We start from the raw sequence: 27,494 nt of genomic DNA on the forward strand, positions 1-27,494 counted from the left end.
GTATACAATCTGGACCTGAAGACTTGCCCGTATCAAGCGATTTGAGTTGCTTCGCAACCCCTAAGGTATCTACTTCTAAGAAACTCATGCTAGCAGATGTTCGTGTTTCAAATTCTGGAATATTCCATTCGTCTTCCCTGGTGAAGGAATTTCGGAAAACTGCGTTCAATAACTCCGCTTTAGCGGCACAGTCGTCGATAACAGTACCATCGGCACTGCGCAGCGAAGGTATTGACTGTGTCTTGCCGCTTGTGTACTTTACATACGACCAGAATTTCTTCGGATTTTCTACCAAATTTCGAGACAATGTTTCGTTGTGGAACCTATTAAAGGCATCTCGCATCGAAGTACGTGCCAAATTTCGCGCGTCTGTAAATTTTAGCCCATCTTCAGGATTTCGCGTTCTTCTGAACTTCGCATGCTTTTTCCGTTGCCTCTGCAACAGCGTTCGGACCTTTTTTGTGTACCACGGGGGATCCGTTCCATCTCTTACCAATTTATGAGGTATGAATATCTCAATTGCTGTTGCTACTATATCTTTGAATTTGAGCCACATCTCGTCTACATTCGCATAGTCAGTTCGGAAGGAATGGAAATTGTCTTTTAGGAAGGCTTCTAGTGGCACTTTATCCGCTTTTTTAAATAAAATTATTTTGCGTTTGTTTCTGATGGATTTGGAAGAAATGGTATTGAGCCTAGCTACAATGACCTTGTGATCACTAATCCCTGTATCAGTCATGATGCTCTCTATCAGCTCTGGATTGTTTGTGGCCAAGAGGTCAAGTGTGTTTTCGCAACCATTTACAATTCGCGTGGGTTCGTGGACTAACTGCTCGAAATAATTTTCGGAGAAAGCGTTTAGGACAATCTCGGAAGATATTTTCTGCCTACCACCGGTTTTGAACAAGTATTTTTGCCAACATACCGAGGGTAGGTTGAAGTCCCCACCAACTATAACCGTATGAGTGGGGTATTTATTTGTTACGAGACTCAAACTTTCTCTGAACTGTTCCGCAACTGTATCATCGGAGTCTGGGGGTCGGTAGAAGGAGCCAATTATTAACTTAATTCGGCTGTTAAGTATAACCTCCACCCACACCAATTTGCACGGAGTATCTACTTCGACTTCACTACAAGATAAACCACTACTGACAGACACAAACACTCCACCACCAATTCTGCCTAATCTATCTTTCCTGAACACCGTCTGAGACTTCGTAAAAATTTCTGCAGAACTTATTTCAGGCTTTAGCCAGCTTTCTGTACCTATAACGATATCAGCTTCTGTGCTTTCTATTAGCGCTTGAAGCTCAGGGACTTTTCCAGCGCAACTACAACAATTTACAACTAAAATTCCGACTGTTCCTTGATCCAAGCACGTCCTGTAATTGCCAAGCACCCTTTGACATTGCAGCCCATCCCGCACTTTCCCGAGGCCTTCTAACCTAAAAAACCGCCCAGTCCACGCCACACAGCCTCCGCTACCCGTGTAGCCGCCAGCTGAGTGTAGTGAACTCCTGACCTATTCAGCGGAACCCGAAACCCCACCACCCTATGGCGCAAGTCTAGGAATCTGCAGCCAATACGGTCGCAAAACCGTCTGAGCCTCTGATTCAGACCCTCCACCCGGCTCTGCACCAAAGGTCCGCAGTCGGTTCTGTCAACGATGCTGCAGATGGTGAGCTCTGCCTTCATCTCGTAAGCAAGACCGGCAGCCTTCACCAAATCAGATAGCCGCTGGAATCCAGAGAGAATTTCCTCAGATCCAAAGCGACACACGTCATTAGTGCTGACATGTGCCACCACCTGCAGCTGGTTGCACCCTGTGCTCTTCATGGCATCCGGAAGGACCCTTTCCACATCAGGAATGACTCCTCCCGGAATGCACACGGAGTGCACACTGGATTTCTTCCCCTCCTTAGCCGCCGTATCCCTAAGGGGCCCCATTATGCGCCTAACATTGGAGCTCCCAACTACCAGTAAGCCCACCCTCTGCGCTTGCCCGGACCTTGAAGGCTGAGAATGATCCTCTGAAACAGGGCAGGCGGCTGCATCTGGCTCAGCCAGAGACAGTGCCTGAAACCGGTTTGTCAGACGCACCGGGGAGGCTTTCTGATCAGCCTCCGGGGACGCCTTTCGCTGCCTGCGACGCCTTGGAACGACCTCCCAATCAACCACAGGCGAGGGCTCAGCCCCACTGCGGGCAGAAACCGGGGCAACCACAGCGGCAGACCGATCTGGGGACAGACGGGACGAGGTTGACATCCCCGTGATACCCGAGTCCGGCTCCCCACAGTGGTGCCCATTGGCAACAGCCTCAAGCTGCACGACCGAAGTCAGCGCCGCTTGCAGCTGTGAGCGAAGGGATGCCAAGTCAGCCCTCATCCGAACACAGCATTCGCAGTCCCTGTCCATTCTAATCGATGTTTAACAACAGTTACCGAAACACGAGTCAGTGCCTAGATAACGCAAGCGGAACATGCAAAGAATGTATCAACTAACCTGTACAAAAGCCTTACGACTGCGCTACAATCTGTTGAATTTACGATTACAGTAACTAAAACTCGAAATTGCACCTCCTATACGAAACTCACACGCAATTTAAATAAGAATCTACGAAGTAAACACTAAAGCGCGATGCTACAACTGTCAAATACTATAATACGCCCTAAATATATGAATTAAACAATGCAAGTACCCAAAAACACGCAAAGAAATTAATTAAACTATCTAACAAATAAGTAAGCTAGGGTTATACGACTTGCTGCTGCAGCTGCTTATCCAACGGCGGCAGGGAGCACACTGACTGGCCAACCGACACTGGCCGTTCACAGCAAAAACAGAAGACAGATGACTACGCGAATTTGCACTATTCAGGTACTAAGGCGCGATGCTATAACCCTCAAATACTATAATACGCCCGAAATATATGAATTAAACAATGCAAGTACCCAAAAACACGCAAAGAAATTAATTAAACTATCTAACAAATAAGTAAGCTAGGGTTATACGACTTGCTGCTGCAGCTGCTTATCCAACGGCGGCAGGGAGCACACTCGTACGTGTGGAAACCATCTGAACGTAGTCTAGAGGGACGGATGGATTGATCAAAGTAGACCACTTGCTTGGCCACCAAGATCCCCATATTTAAGACCTTTGGACTTTTGCTTGTGGTGCCACATGAAGAATCTTGTTTACAAGACCCCAGTTTAGTCAGAGGAAGATCTGGTTGAATGGATCATGGCTGTGGCAGAAGTGATTAACCATTCACCATTCATACTGGACAGAGTTTATGCACTGTGTGCACTGAACTTGGTGATCATCATATTGAACAGGTGTTGTAATATCACAGTAAATAGGAATGAAATCTATACATATTTTTGCCCTTGTGACATGGAAACAGACTGTTTCTGCACGTGGCTTCCTATGTGAAACTTGATCGATCTAATAAGTCCCCTCTAAAACTTCTAGATGTTTGTAACATGAATTGTGAAACACCCTGTATAAATGTAGGGATACTATAGAATTTTTTCTTCTCTGAAAAGGTGCTTGGTCTTTGGTCTATTCTCATCAATAATCAATTTGTCTTTTTCTCTAGTCTGAATAAATTTTGGCTTATTCTACAGGTTCCCCAAAATGCAGTCTCAAAAGCCTTATATTATGGCCATCAACAGCCTCATGGCCAGTGTGTGGCTGCAATGTCTTTGCTGTACTTGATGTAGGAATATATTGTGGAGGACATATAGTGGTTTGGTTCAAAAGGTTTAATGAATCATCTGAAACCACCGCAGCAGAGTCACTGCTTGTGATTTTATTTATATCTTCAATAGATATTATTTTCATGTACCTTCCTGGCTCTTATGACGGATAGTCATAAAGTTTTAGTTATCACCTCAGGGAGGGGAGCTGCAACCATGAAACTTGATGGTGGTGTAAATTCTCCTCTACATATTCACCCTTCTATATGACATATTTTTTAATGATGGTTGACTGGGCAGAGACCTTGTTTGTAGATTCTGCATTTTGGGTGTTCAGGGAACTTACCACCTTGAAAATCCCCTCATCCTCATTCTGGGAATACTTGCAATGGAATGGTTTCTTCATGCACTGGGACCAGGTGAAAATCCCCTCATCCTCATTCTGGGAATACTTGCAATGGAATGGTTTCTTCATGCACTGGGACCAGGAAACCACCAAATTAATTTCTCTGCCACTGTGGCTATAGCAAGACCTAGTCACTACTGTGGTAATATGCACAGAGAGGTCATAGAAATGCAGAAGCACAATAACAGCTTTAACAGAAAAGAAGAATGATTTAAATTAGACAAGTTGTGAACCTTAGTGCTAAATAAGACAAAGAAACCATCTCATCTCCACTACAAGTTCAATAATGTATGGCAGTGCAACTCTGCAGTCATTGGCAGTGGCCCAATGAGTGACGAACCGACCATTGCATGCCACGAATAAATAGGTATTTCTCTTTTAGATGAATCTGATGATGATTATAATGATCAAAACACATAAATGAATCAAATAAAGAACTTAGCAACCACTGTTTTAGTGTTTATGAACTCTTATTCCTAAAGGATCAAATAAAATTAAATTCTGAATTCAATTCACTTTTATCTGCATTAACCACATTGTGGTGACGGTCTTCTAGGACCACTGCCATGATCCATTGAGGTGTCAATAACCGCAAGGAGCACAGTGCATACTATCTGAATATTCATTTGAATGCTACTGGGTTAAAGAGTGGTGTTTGATGATCTTTTTTCTATTTTACAGTCAAATATTTAAAAACAGGATACAAAAATGCAGCGAGCTGTACCTTTATCACTAAATGTGACCCTTCAATTACTCTTCGATTTTTACAAACAGTATTTATTACTTTTTTGGCAAATATAATGCATTTATGTTTCTCTTAGCATTAAAAAATCAACTGAAATTTGAAGGCATATGTACTACCATTCTGCATTCCCTTTTGGTGAAACAAAGTGATCAGTAAATACGTTTTGCACTTCTTTGGCTGCAGTGGGCAGTTCTACATGTTAAGGTGTTCCAATGATAACATTTGTTGTGGCCAATCTGTCTTTCTTCCATTCTCCTTTTCAACACTACATTTTTGTTCTAATGTACAAGACACAAAACTTCTGCACATTTGAGAAAAGCTTCCAGCAAGTGGCAAGTTCAGCAAGTACTTGTAGCAAGATGCAAGAAACTGTTTTCTCTAACTTGTGGAAGCTACCTCCGGAAGTTGACGAAACTTGCGGAAGTCGACATGCTGGCAGTGTTTTCGTGTAAAAGACGTGAGGAAATTTCGTTGTTAGTGGACACACACCGTAACAGTCTTTGGTACTTCTTGTCCTGCTGTCCACTAGGTGGTCGAGATGTAGCTGCCCGAGGCCATCCTACTTTTCAACAGTGTCCTTGTGGTATTATTTGGCATGTGAGGAGGATTTCTTTGGTGATACATTGTTAGTTTCAAGTGGTCTCAGTCATGCTCATTTGAGTTCATATCAACAGACTGTGCAAGCCATCCATTTAGTTAACTCCTGTCTCTTGGGATAAAGTATTTTCAAAGTGGGAGAGATGTGGTTGTGCATTATTGTCCGTTAAGACTGCTGAAATATTGACTCTACATCTGGATCCTGTCCCAGTACTCGACAAGGCCAAAATTACTATTGATACTGATGAGTGATATTCAACTGGCCTGAAACATGAATGACTCACTTTTATGCTAAACCCATGGAGCTACATGTCTCAGATATGCATTGTCACCTGACCACCTTGATGCTTGTCAGACAAATCCTGTACTAGTTGGTGAAGAAAAACTGACACCATTGGTCTATGTTCTATTCTAGAAATTCCTTAGCCTACCTTCTTCATGCTCCATTGCACTGGCAAGTTTGTATTGTTTTTTGTAACAGATACCTGGGGGGGGAATTGATCATGTAGAGATGGTTGTGTATTGCCTGAGTCAGCATGGCCTTTCCAATTGCCCCCAGAAAGGCAGAACTGATCAGGAGAGTGCAGTAATTAACACACTGGACTTGCATTCAGGAGGATGACAGTTCAATTTTGTGTCCAGCCTTACTGATATAGATTTTCTGTGATTTCCCTAAATCACATAATGCAAATGCCAGAATGGTTCCTTCCAAAGGGCATACCTGCTTTCCTTCTTCATTCTTCCCTAATTTGAGGTTGTTCTCTGTCTCTAATGACCTCATTGTTGAAGGTGGGATATTTAACACTAATCTCCAAAAAGGGAGAGTGTAGTTGTTGCACTGTTCTTGGGATACCTTCAGGCCATAATTTGTAGCCAGCTATCTTCAGCTGATGTTAATCGTGGATGACCATTATTAAGCAGATCTTCAGTACTTCTTTCATGATAGTGGTTGAATGTTGGAATGAAGTTGCTGAGGCGTACACTAGTTAAGTAGGTAATTTCATGTGCTGACAATCTTTCTTACCATGAAGTAACAATATACACATGGTGTAAACTTTAAATGACTCTTCAAAGCATGTCGATAGGCTGATTATGGTACACAAGCCACATTCTCTCTGTCATAGATGCAGACACAGAAATTCTACTAAGCTACACCTCCACTAGACAGGTGGCTCCAGGTAGTGATTTCCTGTGATCAGTAGAGTAAGTCATGAGGTTCATACAAACCTGTTTTTGATCAATTTATTTGGAAACCTTACTTTACAACAGAAATCACAAAGTAAATTCCACCAATCTGGTGGAATATGTTGGTGTCAGTAGACATCGTTTGTACTAATAATACACTACTGGCCATTAAAATTACTACACCAAGAAGAAATGCAGATGATAAACGGATATTTATTGGACAAATATATTATACTAGATCTGACATATGATTACACTTTCATTCAATTTTAGCACATACATCCTGAGAAATCAGTACCCAGAAAAACCACCTCTGCCCGTAATAATGGCCTTGATACGCCTGGGCATTGAGTCAAACAGAGCTTGGATGGCGTGTACAGGTACAGCTGCCCATGCAGCCTGGGCAGCAGTCGAACATTTTCTGTATCCAGAAAGGCCTGTACAGGACCTGCAACATGCGGTTGTGCATTATCCTTCTGAAATGTAGGGTTTCGCAGGGATCGAATGAAGGGTAGAGCCACGGGTCGTAACACATCTGAAATGTAACGTCCACTGTTCAAATTGCCGTCAATGCGTACAAGAGGTGACTGAGACGTGTAACCAATGGCACCCCATACCATCACACCGGGTGATATTCCAGTATGGCGATGACCAATACACGCTTCCAATGTGTGTTCACCGTGATGTCGCCAAACACAGATGCGGCCATGATGATGCTGTAAACAAAACCTGGATTCATCCGAAAAAATGACATTTTGCCATTCGTGCACCCACGTTTGTCGTTGAGTACACCATCACAGGTTCTCCTGTCTGTGATGCAGTGTCAAGGGTGACCGCAGCCATGGTCTCTGAGCTGATAGTCCATGTTGCTGCAAGCGTCGTCGACCTGTTCATGCAGATGGTTGTTGTCTTGCAAACTTCCCCATCTGTTGACTCAGGGATCGAGACGTGGGTGCACGATCTGTTACAGCCATGCGGATATGATGCCCGTCATCTCAACTGCTAGAGATACAAGGCCATTGGGATCGAGCACGGCGCTCCGCATTACTCTCCTGAAACCACCAATTCCATATTCTGCTTACAGTCATTGGATCTCGACCAACGCAAGCAGCAATGTCACGATACGATAAACCGCAATCGCGATAGGCTACAATCTGACCTTTATCAAAGTCGGATCGTTATGGTACGCATTTCTCCTCCTTACACGAGGCATCACAACAACGTTTCACCAGGCAACATCGGTCAACTGCTGTTTGTGTATGAGAAATCGGTTGGAGACTTTCCTCATGTCAGCAGGTTGTAGGTGTCGCCACCGGCGCCATCCTTGTGAAAATGCTCTGAAAAGCTAATCATTTGCATATCACAGCATCTTCTTCCTGTCGGTTAAATTTCGCATCTGTAGCACGTCATCTTCGTGGTGTAGCAATTTTAATGGCCAGTAGTGTAGATTTAGTCCCTGCTACTAACATTAGGAGTAGAACCCTGCTGGTGTGTGAGTAGGCTTGAAGTAGTTCATAGGATGCTCACGTAAACAACAGGGTGGCAGTGGGGCTCTGTAGTTTAGCTTCTTCTTCTGTTGCTTTCCTTTCATAGAGTGGTTCATTTTATTTTATTTGCCAAATAACTGTTGCATGTTAGAGTTTGAGGTGATGGTATCAGGCCCTGTGGGAGAACATCAATAAATAATCATCAATAAACTGTCAGGCCTAGTGGTCCAACAGTAAAGCACATGCTGGAAGCTGGAAGGTCTCAGGAGCAAATCCTGGTTGGACCATGGATATTTCAATCTACAATTAATGTAGCCTTTGTAGCAGGCTTACTGGCATAGTCTGGAGACATGCAAGTCGCCGAAGTAGTGTTCAGTTGAAAGATTTGCACGAGACCGTTGAACCGTGCAGAATTATTCTTATACCAAGCTTGTTTTTGAAATTTACAGCTTAAAAAGTTTGTTGCTCAGAATATAAGTGGAACAGCATTTACGTAAACACCAGGTACGCTCTATGGCTTCAACCCACAGTTCATTCGATTATCCAGCACAGTACTGCAAGTGCCAAATTTTCTACAATTTGTATACTGCATTAATGAGGCCTCTTTGAAATGTGATGGTGTTTTAAATTACTGCTAAGCCATGTCTGTAATGACGAAAATCCATTCAGCATTATTGTCTCAGCTCATCAGCGATGAATCTCTATCACCTTGTGGGCTGGAATTGTACTAGACCAACTAATAAGACCTTATTTGCTGCTGTCCTGTTTGAATGGTGGACATTATCTGTTGTTCATTTGGGATACGCTGGCACTGTTGCATCTTGTTGTGTATGAGAGGATGTGGTTTCAGCAAGACCATGTACCATTCCTCTTTAATATTAATGTCTGTGAGCCCCTGTGCATTTGAATGACAGATACCCTCATTGTGGGACTGGAAAGCAGGCTCTGTTCCTATGTCTGGTATTTCAGATCATCTGTCGCTGCCTAATCTGAATGGCTACTGTTTCAAAATAGTCCATAATTTGAAAATATCAGAAAGTGTGGTAACACAGACCACACACATCCTTGTAGTCATTGACATTGCTTGGCTCTCAAGGGAAGGAGAGCTTGTGGTGTAAACTAAACTATGCCTCCACTAAATCCCAAAGCTCTCCATAGATTCGCAAAGTGGAGGGATATGTTTAACACATTGGAGCGTAACGGGTCAGCAATCCAGTTAATACCCAGATCCTGAGGAAATTTGCTACAATTTACAATTTTTTAATAAGTGTACTAATCCACTTACCTCTTTCAACAGTATATCAGCTAAGCCTTCCATCCTTCCTCTTTATAAACATGTATACATTTAGCACAAATAAATTATACAGGGATTTGTAGATATTACTCTAAAGATACTGTTTTTCAGCATTTTTACTTTTCCCCAAAATTTTCGTAAGTCATAGGGAACGGTAGGCTATTGACTGAAAAATCACTTGTCAGCAGAAAATACTAAATGCTTCATTTATAGGTAAAGTGTTTTATTGGGAAATGGTTTTTTCTCATGTTTACAAATTAGATAACTACACTCGGGTATGAAATGTTTCAAAACACTCGGAAACACGAAGGCCTGTGTTACATGGCCTACAGTAGTATATGGTCTCTTTCCTGACTACCTTTCCTGCAGCTTTTCGTTGTTCCCAACAGAACTTGCATCTTCTAGCTGGGTTTGTTTTCATTTGTGTTGGTGGCAGTTTCTCAGGGAAATGATGTTCTGTGAGTCTCTTTGCACTTGCAACTCCTGATGCGGAATGTGTGTCTTTATTTAGTTCTGCTCCTCCTTTTAAACCAGATGCTTTGATAATTTACAAATAAAAATCTGCAAGTGCACACTTTTTCATATTTTGGTACTGTGAATAACATTGGCATTCACAACTGCCCTCATACAAATATGGAAGAAAATCTTTTTCCAACATTTTACAGTCTTTCGCTGGAAGGGATAGTAACTCATCAGCTGGTCTCCTCTGTCAACACCTGTTTTAGACAAGTTGTAGTCAAGTACAACGTCTGGCTTTATTACCTCAACATATCCACTCCTGGATTTTACACTGACATGTGAAGCAGTCATCTTATGCTGTGTTGACAACATGTGTACATCACATTTGTCTTCCCATTTCAAGCAGAAAAGTTGTCCTTTGAGATGAAATGCCATTTCTCCTTCCTTTAGTTTTTGATTAATTAAGTCTCTGGGCAAACCTATCCTTTTCTTCATCACAGTTCCATCTCCTAATGTATTTCTTTCCCATAGTTCTTCAAGAACTGCAGGATTTGTATAAAATCTGTCCATGTATACCACATGTCCTTTTACCAAGTAAGAAAAACATAGCCTCAGCAGCAGGGATTTGAGAAAATTGTCAACATTTCCCTTTCCACCAGTATAAACTTCAACATGTAACCTGTTTGAGCATCACTTACAACATACAGTTTTATCCCATATTTCTTTGGTTTGCCTTTCATATAAATACGGAATCCAGTTCTCCCTTCAATAGGACATATTGCTACATTCACAGTCAGATCTAGTGATGGATAAAAAAATTTTCTGCATCTTTCTGTGAAAAAGTCCCAAAAGGGTCTTATTTTATGCAGAGGGTCATAGCCTGGTTCTTGTTCAGGTATCCATAGTGCATTATTGTTCACATGCAGCATCCTGAATATGGCAAAAGATCTGTCTTGTGACATTAGCTGAGAAGCAAATGATGAAACAAGCACAGGTTCTTCAGACCAATAATCCCTAAGTTTAGGTTTCTGTGCAAAATACATATGCAAAATGATTGCAAAAAATTGATATACTTCATGTATCCTCACTTCTTTCCATTTCTTCCATAATGATTTTGGTTTGATTCTGTTCTGACGGCGAAGTTAAGAAATAGTATCAGTAGCATATATATTTGTCTTTGATTTTACTTTTAAAAACATGCAGTGATCGAAAAATTGCAGCTAATAGTCCAGTTCTGTTGACAATATATTGACAGGAACCTAATTCCACTCATTTCTTCAAACATAGGTAATTAGTGAGTGCATCCAAATGACACCATTCATTATGAAGGGCAGGCTGTTGAACTGAATGACAAACCTGATTGAACTGAATGACAAACCTGACTAATAGAAACTTGTACATTCGTTTCTTCATACTCACTACCATCGTTTCTATCAGCAGCACAGCTTTCGCTCTACAGTTCATGTGAGTCATTGTTATCTTCTGAAAAATCGCCGATGTCGTCCAAAAGATCCTCAAGTTGTGAGCCATCGTTCAAGAGTTCTTCAATCTTTAAGTTTTGCAAGTGATGTCTGTTAGCCATATTCACTACTTATATTTTATTGCACACAGGAAGGATGCACACAATAGCACAACATGGCAGCCGACATAGAAGAAAACAACCTTCAACAATATTCCAAGCACATGCACAGTTCATATAACACTGGTACCACTCACAAGAGACTGGTGTGCAGTAGCCATTAACAATGCAGTTACGACAAGCCACACAATTAGTCTCACCACTTACAAATGCAAAACATGTGTATAAATCACAAATAAATAAGTCGGAACTGAAGAACATATGACATACGTCAGTTGGATTTTGTGGTTAAAACATAGTGAACATATCTAGTATGCCCTTCGGTTCCAATGCTTTAATTTTCTGTTTCAGCTGAAAGAGATGCCAAGATTTTTTATGAATCATTTTATTTGTATGTATGTATAATAGTGGATTTCCTTTTGTTAAGGTCTGTAAGCCTGTACATCAGTGTAATCATAACATTCTAATTTAGGTAGCAAAAAATCATGGTGGTGTCCAAGCCAGGAATCAAGTGGCTTTCTTGTGGGCCAAATCTCTTGGAGGGGAATCAGCTGTAAAACTACTTTCAAAACTTAATCTATTGGAAGTAAGCATTGATTATGCGTGTGAAACATACCAGGTATGTGAATGACCCACTCATTTGCCATTTTTAGCCAATTGTAATTATGACTCAGTTTACTCATAATCAGCCAAAATTATAATTCTATTTTATCTTCCATTAGACTCAATTGTTTTATTTAAATAAGTTCATCATTTGACTGTTTTGTTTCTGTAATCATGAATCCATGTTGATGCTAAAAGGTAATGTGCACATATTCTGTACCTGAGGTATATAGCAAAGTGCTTTCTGGTAACAAGTATCAAAATATATGCACAAATGTGCTGTTGCAATGGTTCACAAAGATAAGCTTAATAGCATACGTGCAAAAGATGCCATTCTTTTTTTACTAGCAGAATGCTTCATACTCTAACTTTTATTTGTAAACTTTCAAGCATACTAGCAAAGTTAATGTCAGTTAGTATCTTATTCAATTTGTTCATTATGTTCTGTTCTTTTTTTAGTTTACTGTTGAGATTTTCAATGTTGTCATCATTAGTGCCTTTTTTATAGGTATTCCCTCCCCTTCCTGCTAACATAATAATTTTCATCATCCTTCAGTGCCTGAAAAGAATGGTTTGTCGGAAATGACAAGCTTCAGACTGATGTATTACACATAAAGTGAGACATGATCATTATAATGTTGTCAATGCATGATTTGCTTCTGTTGGCCTTTGTAGGGGGTTCGTTTATCAGGAAAATGAAAATAATATATTAAGGGAAGTTCTGGAAGAGTGTAAATACTTTAGGAGTAAATGAGACCTCTCACCAAACTGCAGAAATGCTGAACGATTGACAAACCTACAACCAGAATGAAAACTTGGCTAGCTTTTAGAATAAATTCTTTAATGAGCTAGAGTACAATTACATATGTGCGTGCACATGCATGCATGCACGCACGCATGCACACACACACATACACACACACACACACACACACACACACACACACACACACACACACACACACTCACACACACACACACCTCACAATTAAGATGATGTGGGGGCATTCTTTGGGAGGGTGTGAGAGGACAGCGGAAGGGGAACCGTTGCTTAGAGGATGTTGTGCAATGAGTTAGCTGAGGTTGAGGCCAGGAATATTCGGAACTGAAGGATGTGTTGCAAGTATAACTCTCATCTACATCATTCCTAAAATCTGATGCTGGGGGAAACGTTGTGAAACAGCCATTGAACTTGAGAATTTTGTGTTCAGCAGCATGTTGTGCCACTGGGTGATCAACTCTGTTGTTGTCTACCATTTGGTGATGGCCAATCTGGTGGAAAGCTAGATGTGGTGGCCATTCACTCTGATGAATAGCTGGTTGGTTGGTGTGTTGAAATTATAGGAGATCTGGTAAATGACGTGGGTGCCTTCACAGGTGGCTCTGCCTCTGATGGGATAGAATAAAACTGTGACAGGACTGCAGTTGGATTTGTTGAATGTGTGAATCAGGCAGCTGGGTCTTTCATGGGATATGGCCCACACGTCAAGCTTTGGAAGTGGGAGTGCCTTAGGAATGGACCAGGATGTTGCGTAGGTTGAGTGGGCAACAGAATACCACTTTAGGAGTGTGAGAAGGATCGTGGGTATGATGCCTCTCATTTTTGGGCATTATGATAATTAATCAAAGCTCTGGACATGGTTCATTTGCTCTATTCAAGGGTTACATAGGGTGTCTTAAGAGAGGGGGGGCTTCTTTGCAGCTGAGTCTTGGGGATGGTGAGAGTATTATGGGTGTATGAGGATATGGCTGGGAAATCTGTTTGGGGGGGGGGGGGGGGGCACCTGTCTGTGAAGACTTCTTGTGAAATCTTCATCATACTGGGAGTGATAACTGTCAAAAATCAGATATTGTTGATGGTCTGTGGGTTTCACATGGGCGGAGATATGGCTGGAGCCATCGGAGAGTTGGATATCAACAACCAGGAAGTTGACACATTTGGTTGAAGAAGACCAGGTGAAGCGTATGGGAGAGAAGATGTAGATGTCGTCGAGGAATGGCCTCAATCTCCACCTACACAGTGTCCCCACACTCTCCTGAAAAGTTTCCCCTTACTCTATCCCATCACCCTCTCCCAATCCAGGTCTCCATGTCATCTTCACAATGCACTGCATCAACTCACTGGCTCCATGTGTTGTATATCTGGCCAATGCACCCACCACTGCCATTTCCCTCATTTCTTTCCTACACACCTTCTGCCTTCCTCCAGGCCACGAGCTGCTTATCCTCAACACCTCCTCCTGCTTCCCCACCTCTTTCTCCCTCTATCCATCCCACTTAACACAACCTCTTATCCCAATCAGCCTGTGAAATTGCAGTCCCAGCATTGTGCATCAAGTCAGCACAATGTAGGTGCACACGTGTGTGTGTGTGTGTGTGTGTGTGTGTGTGTGTGTGTGTGTGTGTGTGTGTGTGTGTGTGACACACACATGTACAGATGTGGCCATGTACCTGTGTGTGTGTGAGTGAGGATTTCTTCCGAAAGCTAGCGAAATTCTTATTGTGTGCCTGTTGACAATTCAATGCTTCTATTATTTGGCGAGTGGTCTCCAATACTCTGAAAGTTAAATTAAACTGATATAGTATTACTGTTAGTTTTTTTTGCTGGGGTCAGTAGACAGTGTGTCAATGTTTATATATCCAGCTAGTATGATGTTAACCCAGCCACTTGTACTGCAATGTTTATTGTTCATGTGAACAAGCAATTCATTAAGGGCCTCTGGAAAGATTCAAAATTATGAAATGTTCAAATTTTGCTTTTTTGCATTTTAAAAAGCTACAGACTTTCCCCTTCCAATTGAGATATAATTTATTCAGTTCAGAAGACTACAACTATTTTTAAAATATTTTTGAAATATGTTCTGCATGGGTATGACCCACTGTGGCTCTGTTAAATTGCTATCAAATGTTGTATTTCTGAATCTACATGCTCATAATGAACATTTTAGTTGTGTCAGAGAAAATAAGTGTTACAAAATAAGTGTTGTGGCTAATCTGGACAGTTAGAGATGTATTGCTTGCTTCATTGTCGTGTTTCATGCTTATTTACTCTTTTGTAATCCAGAAAATATTCAGAGTGAATTCTGTTCATTGAAGTCTCTGTTGTATTGAAAGGTAATCATGGGTAAATGTAAAGTGACGAGAGATCCTCAGAAGGCTTTTAAGAAAAGGAGAAATGTTGGAAAGACAAAGGTAGGTGTCGTTGCCGTTAACAATAAATATGATAACCAAGTGTGTGAACCTAACCTTGCTGGTACACCTGCCCATTGCAATGAAAGTGAGAAAGAAAGTACTTTGCAGAGGAAGCTTGGTTCAGTTAGTGAAAAGTATGAACGTTTTATGGGCAAATTAGATGTGAATCAAATATTTGATATGTCAGTTCTCAATGGGATTGTTGGAAACTGTGTAAGATGTATTCAGTTTAGTGAAGTTGGTCTGGAACTGTCTATAAAAAGTCACATAGGGCATGCCAGTGAAATGGAACTGAAGTGTGGTAAGTGTTCATACATTAACACCATTTGCATCACTGTTGGAGTAACTCCAAAAGAGGAAAATGGTAGCAAAATCTGTGAACACAACATTAGATTTGTTTATGTCTTGTGTACAATTTGTAAGGGTGCTACTGCAGGTGCAGTTTTCTGTGCCATGATGAATCTTCAAAATCCCCCAACCAAGATTATGAACTACAGGGTGTTCAAAAAGTTTCTCCGCAGTGCTGTATGATTGTTAGCTGTGAATTCCGTATGATTGTTCGCCTGCCTGGGTTACTTCCCTTCAGATGGACTATCCCAACATTCCACTGTTATATTTATCTCAGCCAGCATCAATAGTATCATTGGTGTGTGTTGTTATGTGTTGACATGAACGTTTAAGTTTAGTTCCTATGTTCATTTGTTTTGTTTTTGTCAGTGTTAAAAATACTAACCATTGAAGAACGTGTGTTTTTAGTCGAACAAGTGTTCAAAGCTGTTGGTAAATACACAGTTTCAGATCGTCAAACATTTAATTCAGTTTTCCTGGAGACAACACTCCCACATCACGATACTGTGCGAGATTTGACTAACAAATTTCGAAGTATGGGTTTAGTGACAGATGCACCGATAAGTGGTCATCGTAGTGTTTTGTCTGATAAAATGTCCATGAGTCCAAACAAGACAGTAAGAAAATTTGTCCAGGAAATCGACGTTAGTGTCGGAATGGCCCACACAGCTGTAAGGAAAAAATTAGAACTTTTCCCATACAAAGTGACAGTCGTGCAAGAACTGAAAAATACTGATCATGGCAAGAGACTGCATTATTGTCAATGGTTCAAACATTTTGTTCAACAAAATGGAAGGGATATTCTTAATGAAACGTTTTTCACCGATGAGGCATGGTTCATTTATCTGGGTACATGAACTCACAAAATTCTCATATGTGGAATACTGCAAATTCATTGTGTATTCATGAGGAACCACATCATTCTTTGAAAATAGAAGTTTCGATTGCAATTTTTAGACGTCAGATTGTGGGTACAATATTTTTCAACGAAACAATAAACTCACAATGATACTACAGTGATAGACTGTACCAATTCATAGGAGAACTTGTGTTAAGTGAAATACTGAACGGTTATTTTCAACAAGATGTTGCAACCATGCATACAGCTCATGTTTCAATGTCACTGCTTGCTGATGTTTTTGGTGATCACATAATTTCACAGAGACTTTGCCCTCCACGATCGCCTGACCTAACACAACCTGACTTTTTCTTCTGAGGTGCAGCGAAAGCAACTATCTATAAAAACTGTCCAATATCCATCGATGAACTGAAACCTGCAATATTCACTTTCACTGCTTCTGTTACAAAAGAAATGTTATAGCTTGTGTTTGGAAACATGATTAGACAAATTGAATTGTGTATTCAACAACAGGGGGGACACTTTCAACATTTAATGTGAAAATTTGTAAGTAAAAATGAATATTCAATAAATTAATAACTTGTATTTCACTGAGTTTCATTTTGGTATATTCATTGCAGCATACGGCAGGCGTGGCTAACAATCAAACGGCACTGCGGAGAGACTTTTTGAACACCCTGTATAATAAATTTATAGGGTCTAAAGTAGAAGAAAGCTGTGGAAGAGGTACCAGTATACAGGGAAAGTTTTAAGGTACACATGAAAATAATTGCTCGGCTAACTATAGTGGCAGTAGTGGAGGTATGGAAGTGGCTGGTGTTGCTAGTATATTACAACGTTCTGTTGCATGTGATAAAGTGTGATATGTGAATTACCTTGGTGACAGTGATTCGAAAAGTTTCAAACATATTGAAGAACTAAAGCCCCATGGTTATGATGTTATAGTGCAAAAATTTGAGTGCATTGGACATGTACAGAAACTAATGGTATCAAGACTTTGGCAACTGAAAGCTTTGTACAAAAAACATAAACTCAATGTTGGTAAAGGGTTGGATGGGTAGAGAATCTTAACTGACAGTGTAATTGACAAAATACAGAACTATTATGGAATGGCTACTAGGCAAAACACACAGTGTTGCTGAAATGGAGAATGCTGTTTGGGCTCATTTGCATACTTTTTTAACTGATGAATGTCCCCATCATTACTTGTGCCCCAAAGAAGAAAACAGTTGGTGTAAGTACAAGGGAAGTGTACACTCATAAACATAGTCTGCCTGATGCAGTAATGGAGGTGATAAAACCTATTTTCAGAGACTTAGCAGCACCTGAACTGTTCAAAAAATGTGTTCATGGAAAACCTCAAAACCGCAATGAAAGTGTAAATAGTGTTATATAGTCAAGAATTCCCAAGACTGTGTTTGTTGGAATAGAAACACTTCACTTTGGTGTGTATGATGCTGTTGCTACTTTCAATGATAGCAACATTGTATAAGGTGCAATGATGCTTGCTTTGGACAAGGAATGTCTTCTGGCTGCTGACAGGGCTGTAAATATCCTAGAAATACAAACCAGATGAAACAGAACGAGGACAAAGAGGAAGCTGGAGGAGGAGTTTGCAGAAGATGAAGATAATCCATCCTGTGGACCTGGAATGCACTAAAATGCTAATCAATTACTAATCAAGCGGGAAAGCGCCGGTAAATAGGCATAATGAATAAAACACACAAACACACACACAGAATTTCGAGCTTTTGCAACCGGCTGTGCTTCGTCAGGAAAGAGGGAAGGAAAAGGAAAGATGAAAGGATGTGGGTTTTAAGGGAGAGGGTAAGGAGTCATTCCAATCCCAGGCGCAGAAAGACTTACCTTAGGGGGAAAAAAGGATAGGTATATACTCGCGTGCTAATCCAAACATTGTTGCTCAATTCTCAAAAGTTTTATTTTTTTTAATACAAATTACATGTTTTCTCAGGATCTACCCTAATTTTCTTCAAATTTTCAGAATTTACACAATTTATAAACCAAAAATGACACAAAAAGTGGTGAATTTTCGTTACAATAGAAAAATTAATCTCTAACAACTGAATTCAATTTTTTTTAAATCCGTGAGTTGAATTGTAGCCAATACTATAATAAATAACCTGTAAAAAATTCAACTTCCTAGCTCAAATACTTTATGAGAAAACATGTAACTAAAACATTGTTGTTGTCAATCCCTGTGGTGGTATACAGGTCACTGAGCTTCTTGCTAAGACTTTGAAAGTTTTGTTGTATTAATTGGAATCAGAGTTTGGATTGCGGAAGACTGATTGGACGTGTCACTCTAACAGATTGTCCAACGTACCTTTCAAGTTTGCCTGTCCAGATTAGCTTTCAAGTTAGCCCATTGCCCATTTTGATGATTATTATATGAATTTTGCTTCTGTACATTATTTATTGTGTTTGTGGCTACATGATAAATATTCTATAATTATGTGTGATTGTGGAGTTTTTGTGTGCTGCAGATTTGTTTGCTTTATGTTTCCTATGTTATAATCTATATTGGGTGAACTACTCTCATTGCCATTATACATATGACTTACACTGTTTTTGTTCTTGGGTACGAAGTTTTCCTTATAGACTGTGATTTGTGAGATGCTATGCTATCACTGCTCTGTTCTCTATAACTGAGTGGTAAATAGTACTTCTTCTTTCTTTATGAAACTAGCAATTTCTCCTCTGTCAAGGTTATTTAATTGAAACTCATTTTGTGTATAATTATCTCTGTGAAATTCATGTACATTGATTACCACAACACTTGAAAATTTTGATCATTCTTTTAGACAGTATGTGAGTTTGTAATAGTTACTTTCTTGGTCACACATGCGCAATTAGGAAGGTCATATCTGAAAGGTGTGTCAAGTAAAACTGTTTTAGGTGTTAAATAGGCAACCAAAATATAAGGATCTAGACAGTGTGACATGTGGAGGTTTGGGTCAGTCTTGGCTGAACTGGAGGAGGCAGCTGCTCATGATAAGCAGGATGTATGGGTTTGAGTCCCAGGCTGATAAATATTTTATATTCACTGTTGGGTAGAAAGTCTGTATCTAATACAGCTGATATCAAGGAATTTGCAGTCAGTGAATTAATTTTTCAAACCACTTTTTTGATACTATGCAAGGTAGTTGGTTTCTTGAAGCATTTATTAGATGTTGGCTGTTGTTGCAGGCAACATCACTCATTTCTCTTGCAGTTACCACAATACCAGAAGTGGTTATAATGTTAATGACATTGAAACTGATGCATTTCAAAAGAACTCGCTTCAGTATGTACCTTCAGAACAAAAACAAATTTTTATTGATATTGACGCAAATGTTATGGCAGGCTAGGACTTTTTCACATGCTGGGTGATGTGTGTTACTTATATTTCCAATATTATTATAACTGTTATTGGTGGGACATTAAACCTTTATCATCATTCCTTTTTTGTTTTTAATTTCCATGTTGATATAAGTACTAGGTCATTTGGAGACACTAAAATTCAGTCACTTTTCATGTCTGTTCACACCTATATTGAGAGAGATTAATAATAGTTGCCTAACATTTTATGGAGGTAGTGTTGTACAATGTTAATGTATGTTAAAAACTACATTATGCAATATAAAGCTGCAGTTGTACATGTTATTGGAGTCTATTAATTTTGATCTAGTATCAGACAATCATCGAGTTGGAAACCATCTCAGCTATCCATTTGCATAATTGAAATAAGAGTTATCAGATCTACATTGTGCCATCACTAATAGTAGCTGTATATACGTAATGTTATATACATAACCATCACATCTGTGCATTTGCGTAATTGGAATAACTGTTAGCAGAGATACATTTTCCCACCATTGATTGTAGCCATATATACATAACATTACATGTGTAATGTTATGTATATACAGGTATTATCAATGATGGAACTATGTACATCTGAAAACTGTTATTCCAATTATGCAAATGCATAGCTGAGATGGTCTGATTGTCTATAATAAAATATACTGTTACAGCTGTGTATTGCATAATGCATTTCCTAACAGTAGTTAAGTACTTTTATACTTTTACGATAATGGGAAGTCATGAATAGAATGTGAACAGTGGTTGACAGATTAACACAGTGCCAATCTGTGACACAATGTGCCGAGTGGAAGATTAGTGTGTAAAAAGAAGTCACACATGATAATAATGTTACCAAATGTTTGTGTTTCTTCTACCTAACAAACTTCTTAAAGTTGAAGAGGACGAGGTGGCTGGAAAACTGAGGTAGGAGAAAATGGTACAGGATTGCATAGAACAGTGGAAGGGAACAGGAATCTATGATCAGTTCCCAGAGATGACAAAAGGTAGGAGTTTTCTACAAAAAAGAAGGGAAGGAAGGAAGGAAGGAAGATTAAGAGTTTTAATGTCCTGTTGACAGGCTCAGGTTACAAATGGATAGGGAAGGACATTGGCTATGTCCTTTTCAAAGGAACCCTCCTGGCATTTGCCTGGAGCTATTTAGGGAAATCACAGAAAACCTGAATCTTGATGGCCAGATGGAATTTGAACCGTTGTCCTCCTGAATGCAAATCTAGTCACAAAAACAGTTTGGAAAGTAAGGAAGATGACACTAGGGAAAGAGATCGTGTGCATGGAGGATGAATTAAAATACAGTGCTGGAAAAAAATGAACACCCTTTTAGAGGTTTCCAATTCCGTCGAGATTTATTGTTGTAGCAGTGCATATGGAGTACATGAAATGATTACATTTACAAATCAATAGCACAAGCATTTTGCAGTTACCAGGTATTGACCCACACTGAAGCACCTATATTAGCATGTGATGTAGCCTCACTGGGTGACAGTGCAGGTGCTGACTCTGCAACCCAGTCAATCATACAGATGACGAATACTGTACTGGGATACATTATGCCACACTTTCTCAACATGTCCATGTAGTTCTGTAAGCATTATCGATTGACAAGTCACTTCTCACCCATCATATCTCACATGTGCTCAATTTGAGACAAGTCCGGAGATCATGCTGGCGAGGGAAGTTGCTGCGCATTTTGCAGAGCCCGTTTCATTTCACGGGCAGTGTGGGGACAAGCATGTTGGAACTACGCTCATCACCTTCCTGTTGCAAGAATTGCAAAATAATGTGTCTAATGATATTCTGCATATACCGAGTGCTGCTTAGCAAAGGTGAACGAGGGTTGTAACTTATCGCACCCCAGACTGTAAGGGTTGGATTGTTTGGAAAAGGAGACCAGGCAGCGAGGTCATCGGTCTCATCGGATTAGAGAAGGATGGGGGAAGGAAGTCGGCCGAACCCCTTTCAAAGGAACCATCCCGGCATTTACCTGAAGCGATTTAGCGAAATCATGGAAAACCTAAATCAGGATGGCCGGACGTGGGATTGAACCGTTGTCTGGACCGTAAGGCCAGTGTGTCTTAGACAAATTCACTCTACAAGGCAGTGCTTATGAGGCCCTCATCTCACATGCAAACGACCATCACTAGTGTGCTGGCAGAATCTGCTTTCATCACTGAATACCACAACTTGCCATTCGAAATTCCAAGTGATCCTCTGATAGCACCAGTCGAGTCGTGCACATTGATGCTGAGGCATGAGTGGAAGATGGGCTAGAGGTGTGTGTGCCTGTAGCCACACAGCTAATAACTGGTTTGCAACAGTTCATGTTGACACATCTGGCCTCGCAAGCCCTCATATCAGTGCTGTGATAGCAGTACGATCTGTCACTGCTGGCCCTTACAGTACAATGACCCTGATGGGCGTCTGAGCTGCATGGACACCCAGAAACTCGTCTACAGGTGTGAGAATGTTCAAGCGACCACAAATACCAGCACTGATGCACACCATATGCAGCACATCTCCGAAAGGACCACCCCACCACTCGGAGGCCACAGTTTGACCCCTTTCAAATTCACTCAGTTGACTGTACAAAGCACAAGTGCGTCTCTGTGCCATAGTCGCTGCTTGCTTCACACATTTAGGTACCTATAACACTAAGCTATCTCTTAGTGGACAATTTTGAAACCATTACCAGTACATCTGCTATCACCCAGGTGGCACATATCATCATGGGATCAAAATCAATGTCACATTTCCAGGTGAACTTTTTTCCCAGCAGTGTATATTGCAGATGAGGAAGATGAATGTAAGGATATAAGAAATGATGCCAAATAGTGTAAAGCAGGATAAATTGAAAACGTAGTTACTACTCAAGACAAAACTTGGACAATGAAGAATGCCTGAGAAAAAGAAGGAAGAGGGCTGGAAGGGTAATAGTTGGATCAAGTTCAATGATAAGGGACTGTAAAGGGACAAAGACTAAGGAGACTCTGGATAGGATGGTAGTACTTGCTGGAGGAACACTACCCAATTGTGTCATCTTGCAAAGATTGAGAAGGAGGGGGCGGATTGGATAGGGGGGGATGGTATGAAAGAAAATATTACAGATGTGTGTCATAAACTGTGAAGCAGCTGTGAGAATCAACTATCTGTATTACTAAATGGCTAAAACGGTTACCCTATCCTGGATGTAGATGCCTATCTAATGGCTTTCAGGGGATACAAAAATTTGATTTTTAGTACCAATATTACATACAATTATTAATCAAAATTTTAAAAATGAATATGCTGTCATAGTGTACTTATTATGAGGTATAGACTTGTATTAAAGGTTTAACAGAATAAGTAAAATATTAAAGTTAAAAACTATGTATCTATCTTGAGGCACTGTAACTAACAATGTTCAAATTACCCAGACTATATTCATGCAGTATTTGAGAATGATAGCACTTAGTGACTTGTCACAAACTTTGCACATAATTGGAAATCTTCTTGAAACTTTTTCCTGCTGACACTCCCCCACAAAATAGTGAGAAGTATATTATTGTACAACACATAGTTCAGGAGGTATGATATCACAAACATTGAGATGTGTGAAAAACTAGCTTTTCTTAAAGTGGAGCGAGTAAGTGCACTCAGTGAATTTCAACAAACTTTAACAGGATTTCAAACCTTTTGTAAGCTTTGTCTTGCTTAAAATAGCCCCACAAAATAATAAAAGAAAAACATTTTACCATTTACTAAGATTTTATTTTTTATGTGGTAAAACTTCAGCATCAGACATGATGTTTTAATATATTATTTCTCTACTAGTAACTCTTTGGGTGAACAACCCAAAACTAATAAAATCAATGTAATTAAGCTTGTTTACCTTCAACCACAATTGTTTTACATGCTTAATGTCAATTATGTAACATATTAACTCACTTGTAAAGTAATCAGACATTATAAACAATTTTATACATCGGAGTTTGATTCATTAAAGGGGTGTTACTGTACCCGTAATACACCGAGCTGTATGCTCTGCAACATAGTGATCAAGTATCCCACTGAATACAGTTTGTCAGTGGTCATTCATACAAATTGGCTGTTGTCTGGTTAGTATGGTTGCATAGAATGCTGCCCAATGATTGTAGTGAAGTTCACAGATAGTGTTACTGCCCTCAGTCGTTCATCTGACTCAGATTGGTTAACGCATGATAGTAACAGGATACGAATAGAAGGTGACTGGTGGTTACTGATCTAACTCCTTTCATTTAGTTCATATGCACAGACATAGTGTATATATCTACATCTGGAAACAAGAATGAAATATTCAAGAATGAGAATATAACACATGTTGTCCAAGAGGTAGAATACCAATTTGTGTGTCTAGTGAGGGCCTTGGGAATAATGTTTCTTCTTTCAGAGGGAACAAATTAGTCCTGAAACACAGGCAAATGACATGGCTGAGCTTTTCAAATCCTGGATAATAATGCATGATAAGGAAAGTGCTTCTCTGTTGCTGATTATTATCAGTGATGTGAGGGCTGTTATGGACATAGGTGGATTTAGTATGAGAGATCTGTTGGAGGTGATCTAGTATGACTTCTTGTATGAAAAATGTCTTTAGAAAGTGTATAGTATGTATTGTAAATGACTGCTCGTCATTACAGGTGCATTGCTGCCTGGAAGCTTGGTTGTGTCAACTTCCTTTTTATGCTATTACTTCGTTTTTTGTTTTTGTTTTTCAAAAAATAGCCTAATTATTTGAATGTACATTGAGATATGTATTGTAATATAACATTATACATTGCATTTCACAGCACTGTGTACTTGTATTAAAAGCATTACACAGTTGTACAACATTGTATGGAGAGTATTGTAAAAGTCTTGCCCGCATGAGTGACTTTTTCCATAATCACAATACATTACTTTTTTCAGTTTGACTTTGCATTTGAGCTGGCACAATCTGGGCTAAAATCAAAACTTCCTGATATTCATTATAAGTATGCTATGACGTTGGAAGATGAAGGCAAATTTCAAGAAGCTGAAGAGGAATTTGTCAAAGGTGGTAAACCAAAGGAAGCAGTACTCATGTACGTACCCCTTTTAAAATCACATGTGTATCTTAACAATACTCTAGTGAAAATTCGAGGCCAGAACCAGTAAACTGAAATGAGGGAATGTGATCTCTCATCTGCAGCTGATTGGTGCATAGCACAGAGACAGCACAGAAAAGTTTTCTAGTTAAAAAGTTTTACTATCTTTTATAGTGAAGCACAAAATTGGTTTTTTTTTTTTTTTTTTTTTTTTTTTTTTTTTTTTTTTTTTTTTTTTTTTTTCCAAGTCCATTGTGCAGTGAGCTGGCTATTACTGCTGGTCCACACACTAAGTTCAGGCCGTAGACAACAGGCGATGCTAACTGATCAACCTCATTATTATGTAATAATAAATTTATTAGCAATGGTTGGTACACGAAAAGGACTTGCAGAAGTACTGTCAGAAAGGTTCACAAACCGCAATCGCATGACTGCAGTAAATATCTCGACCACTGATCGTGGAGGGTGCACACTTCTCAGTGACTGAGTGCATGGTATGGTCTCATGGCCACAGCAAGACAAGGGATGTGTGTCAAGCCGAACATGTAAATTACCTCTCATGTCGTGGGGCACCATTTAATTCATGGACATGATGGGATGGAGCAAACAATTGGCAACTGTTCAATATTTGTGAATGCGTTGGTGGAGAGCGCACACTGTACTTGACCCATGTGGTTCGCAGCTGACAGAATCTGCAATCGGCATAAACGCTTTCACTTTGTCTCTTCCATGCCTGTGGGTGCTGCACTGTTGCCAAAAATCACTTCAAGCAAATGGTGGGCTGGTTCCTTTGAAAGGGCATGGCCGACTTCCTTCCCCATCTGTTCCTAATCCGATGAGACTGATGACCTCACTGTTTGGTCCCCCCTCCCCCCTCCTGAATCAGCCAACCAACCAACATGTAGCTGGCAAATACAGTTTGTATGGGGAAGGGGGAGTACGGGGCAAGTAATGTGTAGAATCTGGGAGAATCTAAAATATGCAAGACACAGCAGTGGCAGGCAGCACTGTCCAGGAGCTGGCTGTGGCGATATGCAGCTGGAAATGTTCAGTGTAGAGGTGTCACCTCAGAGGACACTGGCGCAAGAACAAAGTATGGTTAAACACAAATAAAGGACACAGAACAAAATGTTGGCAAAAATGTGCTGTTCATAATGCACTGAGTTCTTGAAACACCGAATACAGAAACATGGCACGGCAGTCAATGCAGCCTCAGCATGCACAACAACAGACCCATGGAGACTATGGAGAGCTTATACTCATGCATAGGAACTTGAATGCTGGCCTGGGTACTGTAATGGACAAGCCCAGTGGTGTAGGGGACGGTGTCTGGAGCCCAATGGGAATGCAACGCAGAGACCGGCACAAAAGTCGAAACAGCATGAACACTCAACATGGCGGAGGCACAGAGACATGACAGTGGGTCCAGGAGCTACAATGGACAAACAGCCAGTGAGACGGGAGGCGACGTCCGGAGCACATCTGGAGATAGAGAACGCAGCTGGTGAGGCAGCTCACCAGAGACAGTGACACAGCACCAGGCAGCAGGACAGGTGCATGACTGTTGCGTCATACGACGTGACATCTTGAGGGTGCATGTGTGAGGCGTGGTCTGGGCAGCTTCCTATGTGGGGTGAGGGTAGTCTGAGGGGCATAGGGCTGCACAGTGACGGCTGGTAGCATCCATGCTTCAATGGAGGCTGTCTGACAGTTGCGAGAGGAGCGTCGACCATTGACGGGTCCTCCGTGGGATCAGAGAAGTGAATGGCAGCTGGAGCACTAAAGACATAAGCCAGCTTGACTCAGTCGATTGAGAGTAATCAGCTTGCCGTTACATTCAATCTGCAGAGTCTTCTAGTCTTCTCACTGTGATGTAGTTGCACACCACACAGTTGGGTGACACATGTAAACAGCATGCCATCAAACTGGTGACCACAATCTGTTGCTGCATAACTGGGGCAGCTGCAGGTGCCACCCAGGTGTTGACAAAGGCGGTTGCGTCAGTCTCAGTGGTGATGTCCACTGTTGGCATTGCCTCTGCTCATCACATCAAACGGTCCACCATTGTCCGCAGATACCGCTTGCACTGGGACAGAGGAAGAGGCTCCACAGTGCCCATATGGACACGTGCTATATGGTGTACCATGTCGGGGAAGGTGTTGATGGATGCGTGGGTATGTCTCCTGACTTTGGCACACTGGCATGCAGCAAAGGTGTGTGTCCATTGCCAACAGTCTTTCTGGAGTCCTGTCCCAGCGAAAAATGCAGTCACAAGTGTGACAGTAGTGTTTACACTGGGGTGTGATAGCCCATAGACACATTCTAATGCACTGTGCTGGAATTTTTGTGGGAGAAATGGGCGACATGCACTGTCGAGAAATCGCACTAAATCTTGCAGGAGGAACCGGGAATGGGCACTAATTCAGTCGTAGGCTGCTGGTGGTGTCCTGGCAGAAGCTGTGCAATTATTCATCACTCTCCTGTTCTTGGCTACATCCTCGAAGTTCATGAGGGTGGGGGATAGCAGCACAATCATGAGATGAGCAGTAGGTGACGATGTTGTCCATCCTAAAAATACGGTGA

General features: G+C 40.7%; 1 protein-coding gene across 3 annotated transcripts in view; it reads left to right on the forward strand.

The window, feature by feature from the left end:
• The window catches only part of LOC126355880 (intraflagellar transport protein 172 homolog), a 372,812-nt gene that overhangs the window by 255,674 nt on the left and 89,644 nt on the right, over nucleotides 1–27,494 (forward strand). For all 3 annotated transcript variants that reach the window (XM_050006382.1, XM_050006381.1, XM_050006383.1), the window contains 2 exons: nucleotides 11,923–12,069; nucleotides 24,754–24,908. In XM_050006382.1, the coding sequence (XP_049862339.1) occupies nucleotides 11,923–12,069; nucleotides 24,754–24,908 (302 nt within the window). The remainder of the gene's footprint in view (nucleotides 1–11,922; nucleotides 12,070–24,753; nucleotides 24,909–27,494) is intronic.

The sequence above is a fragment of the Schistocerca gregaria genome, chromosome 3, assembly GCF_023897955.1.
Source record: "Schistocerca gregaria isolate iqSchGreg1 chromosome 3, iqSchGreg1.2, whole genome shotgun sequence".
Classification (NCBI taxonomy): domain Eukaryota; kingdom Metazoa; phylum Arthropoda; class Insecta; order Orthoptera; family Acrididae; genus Schistocerca; species Schistocerca gregaria.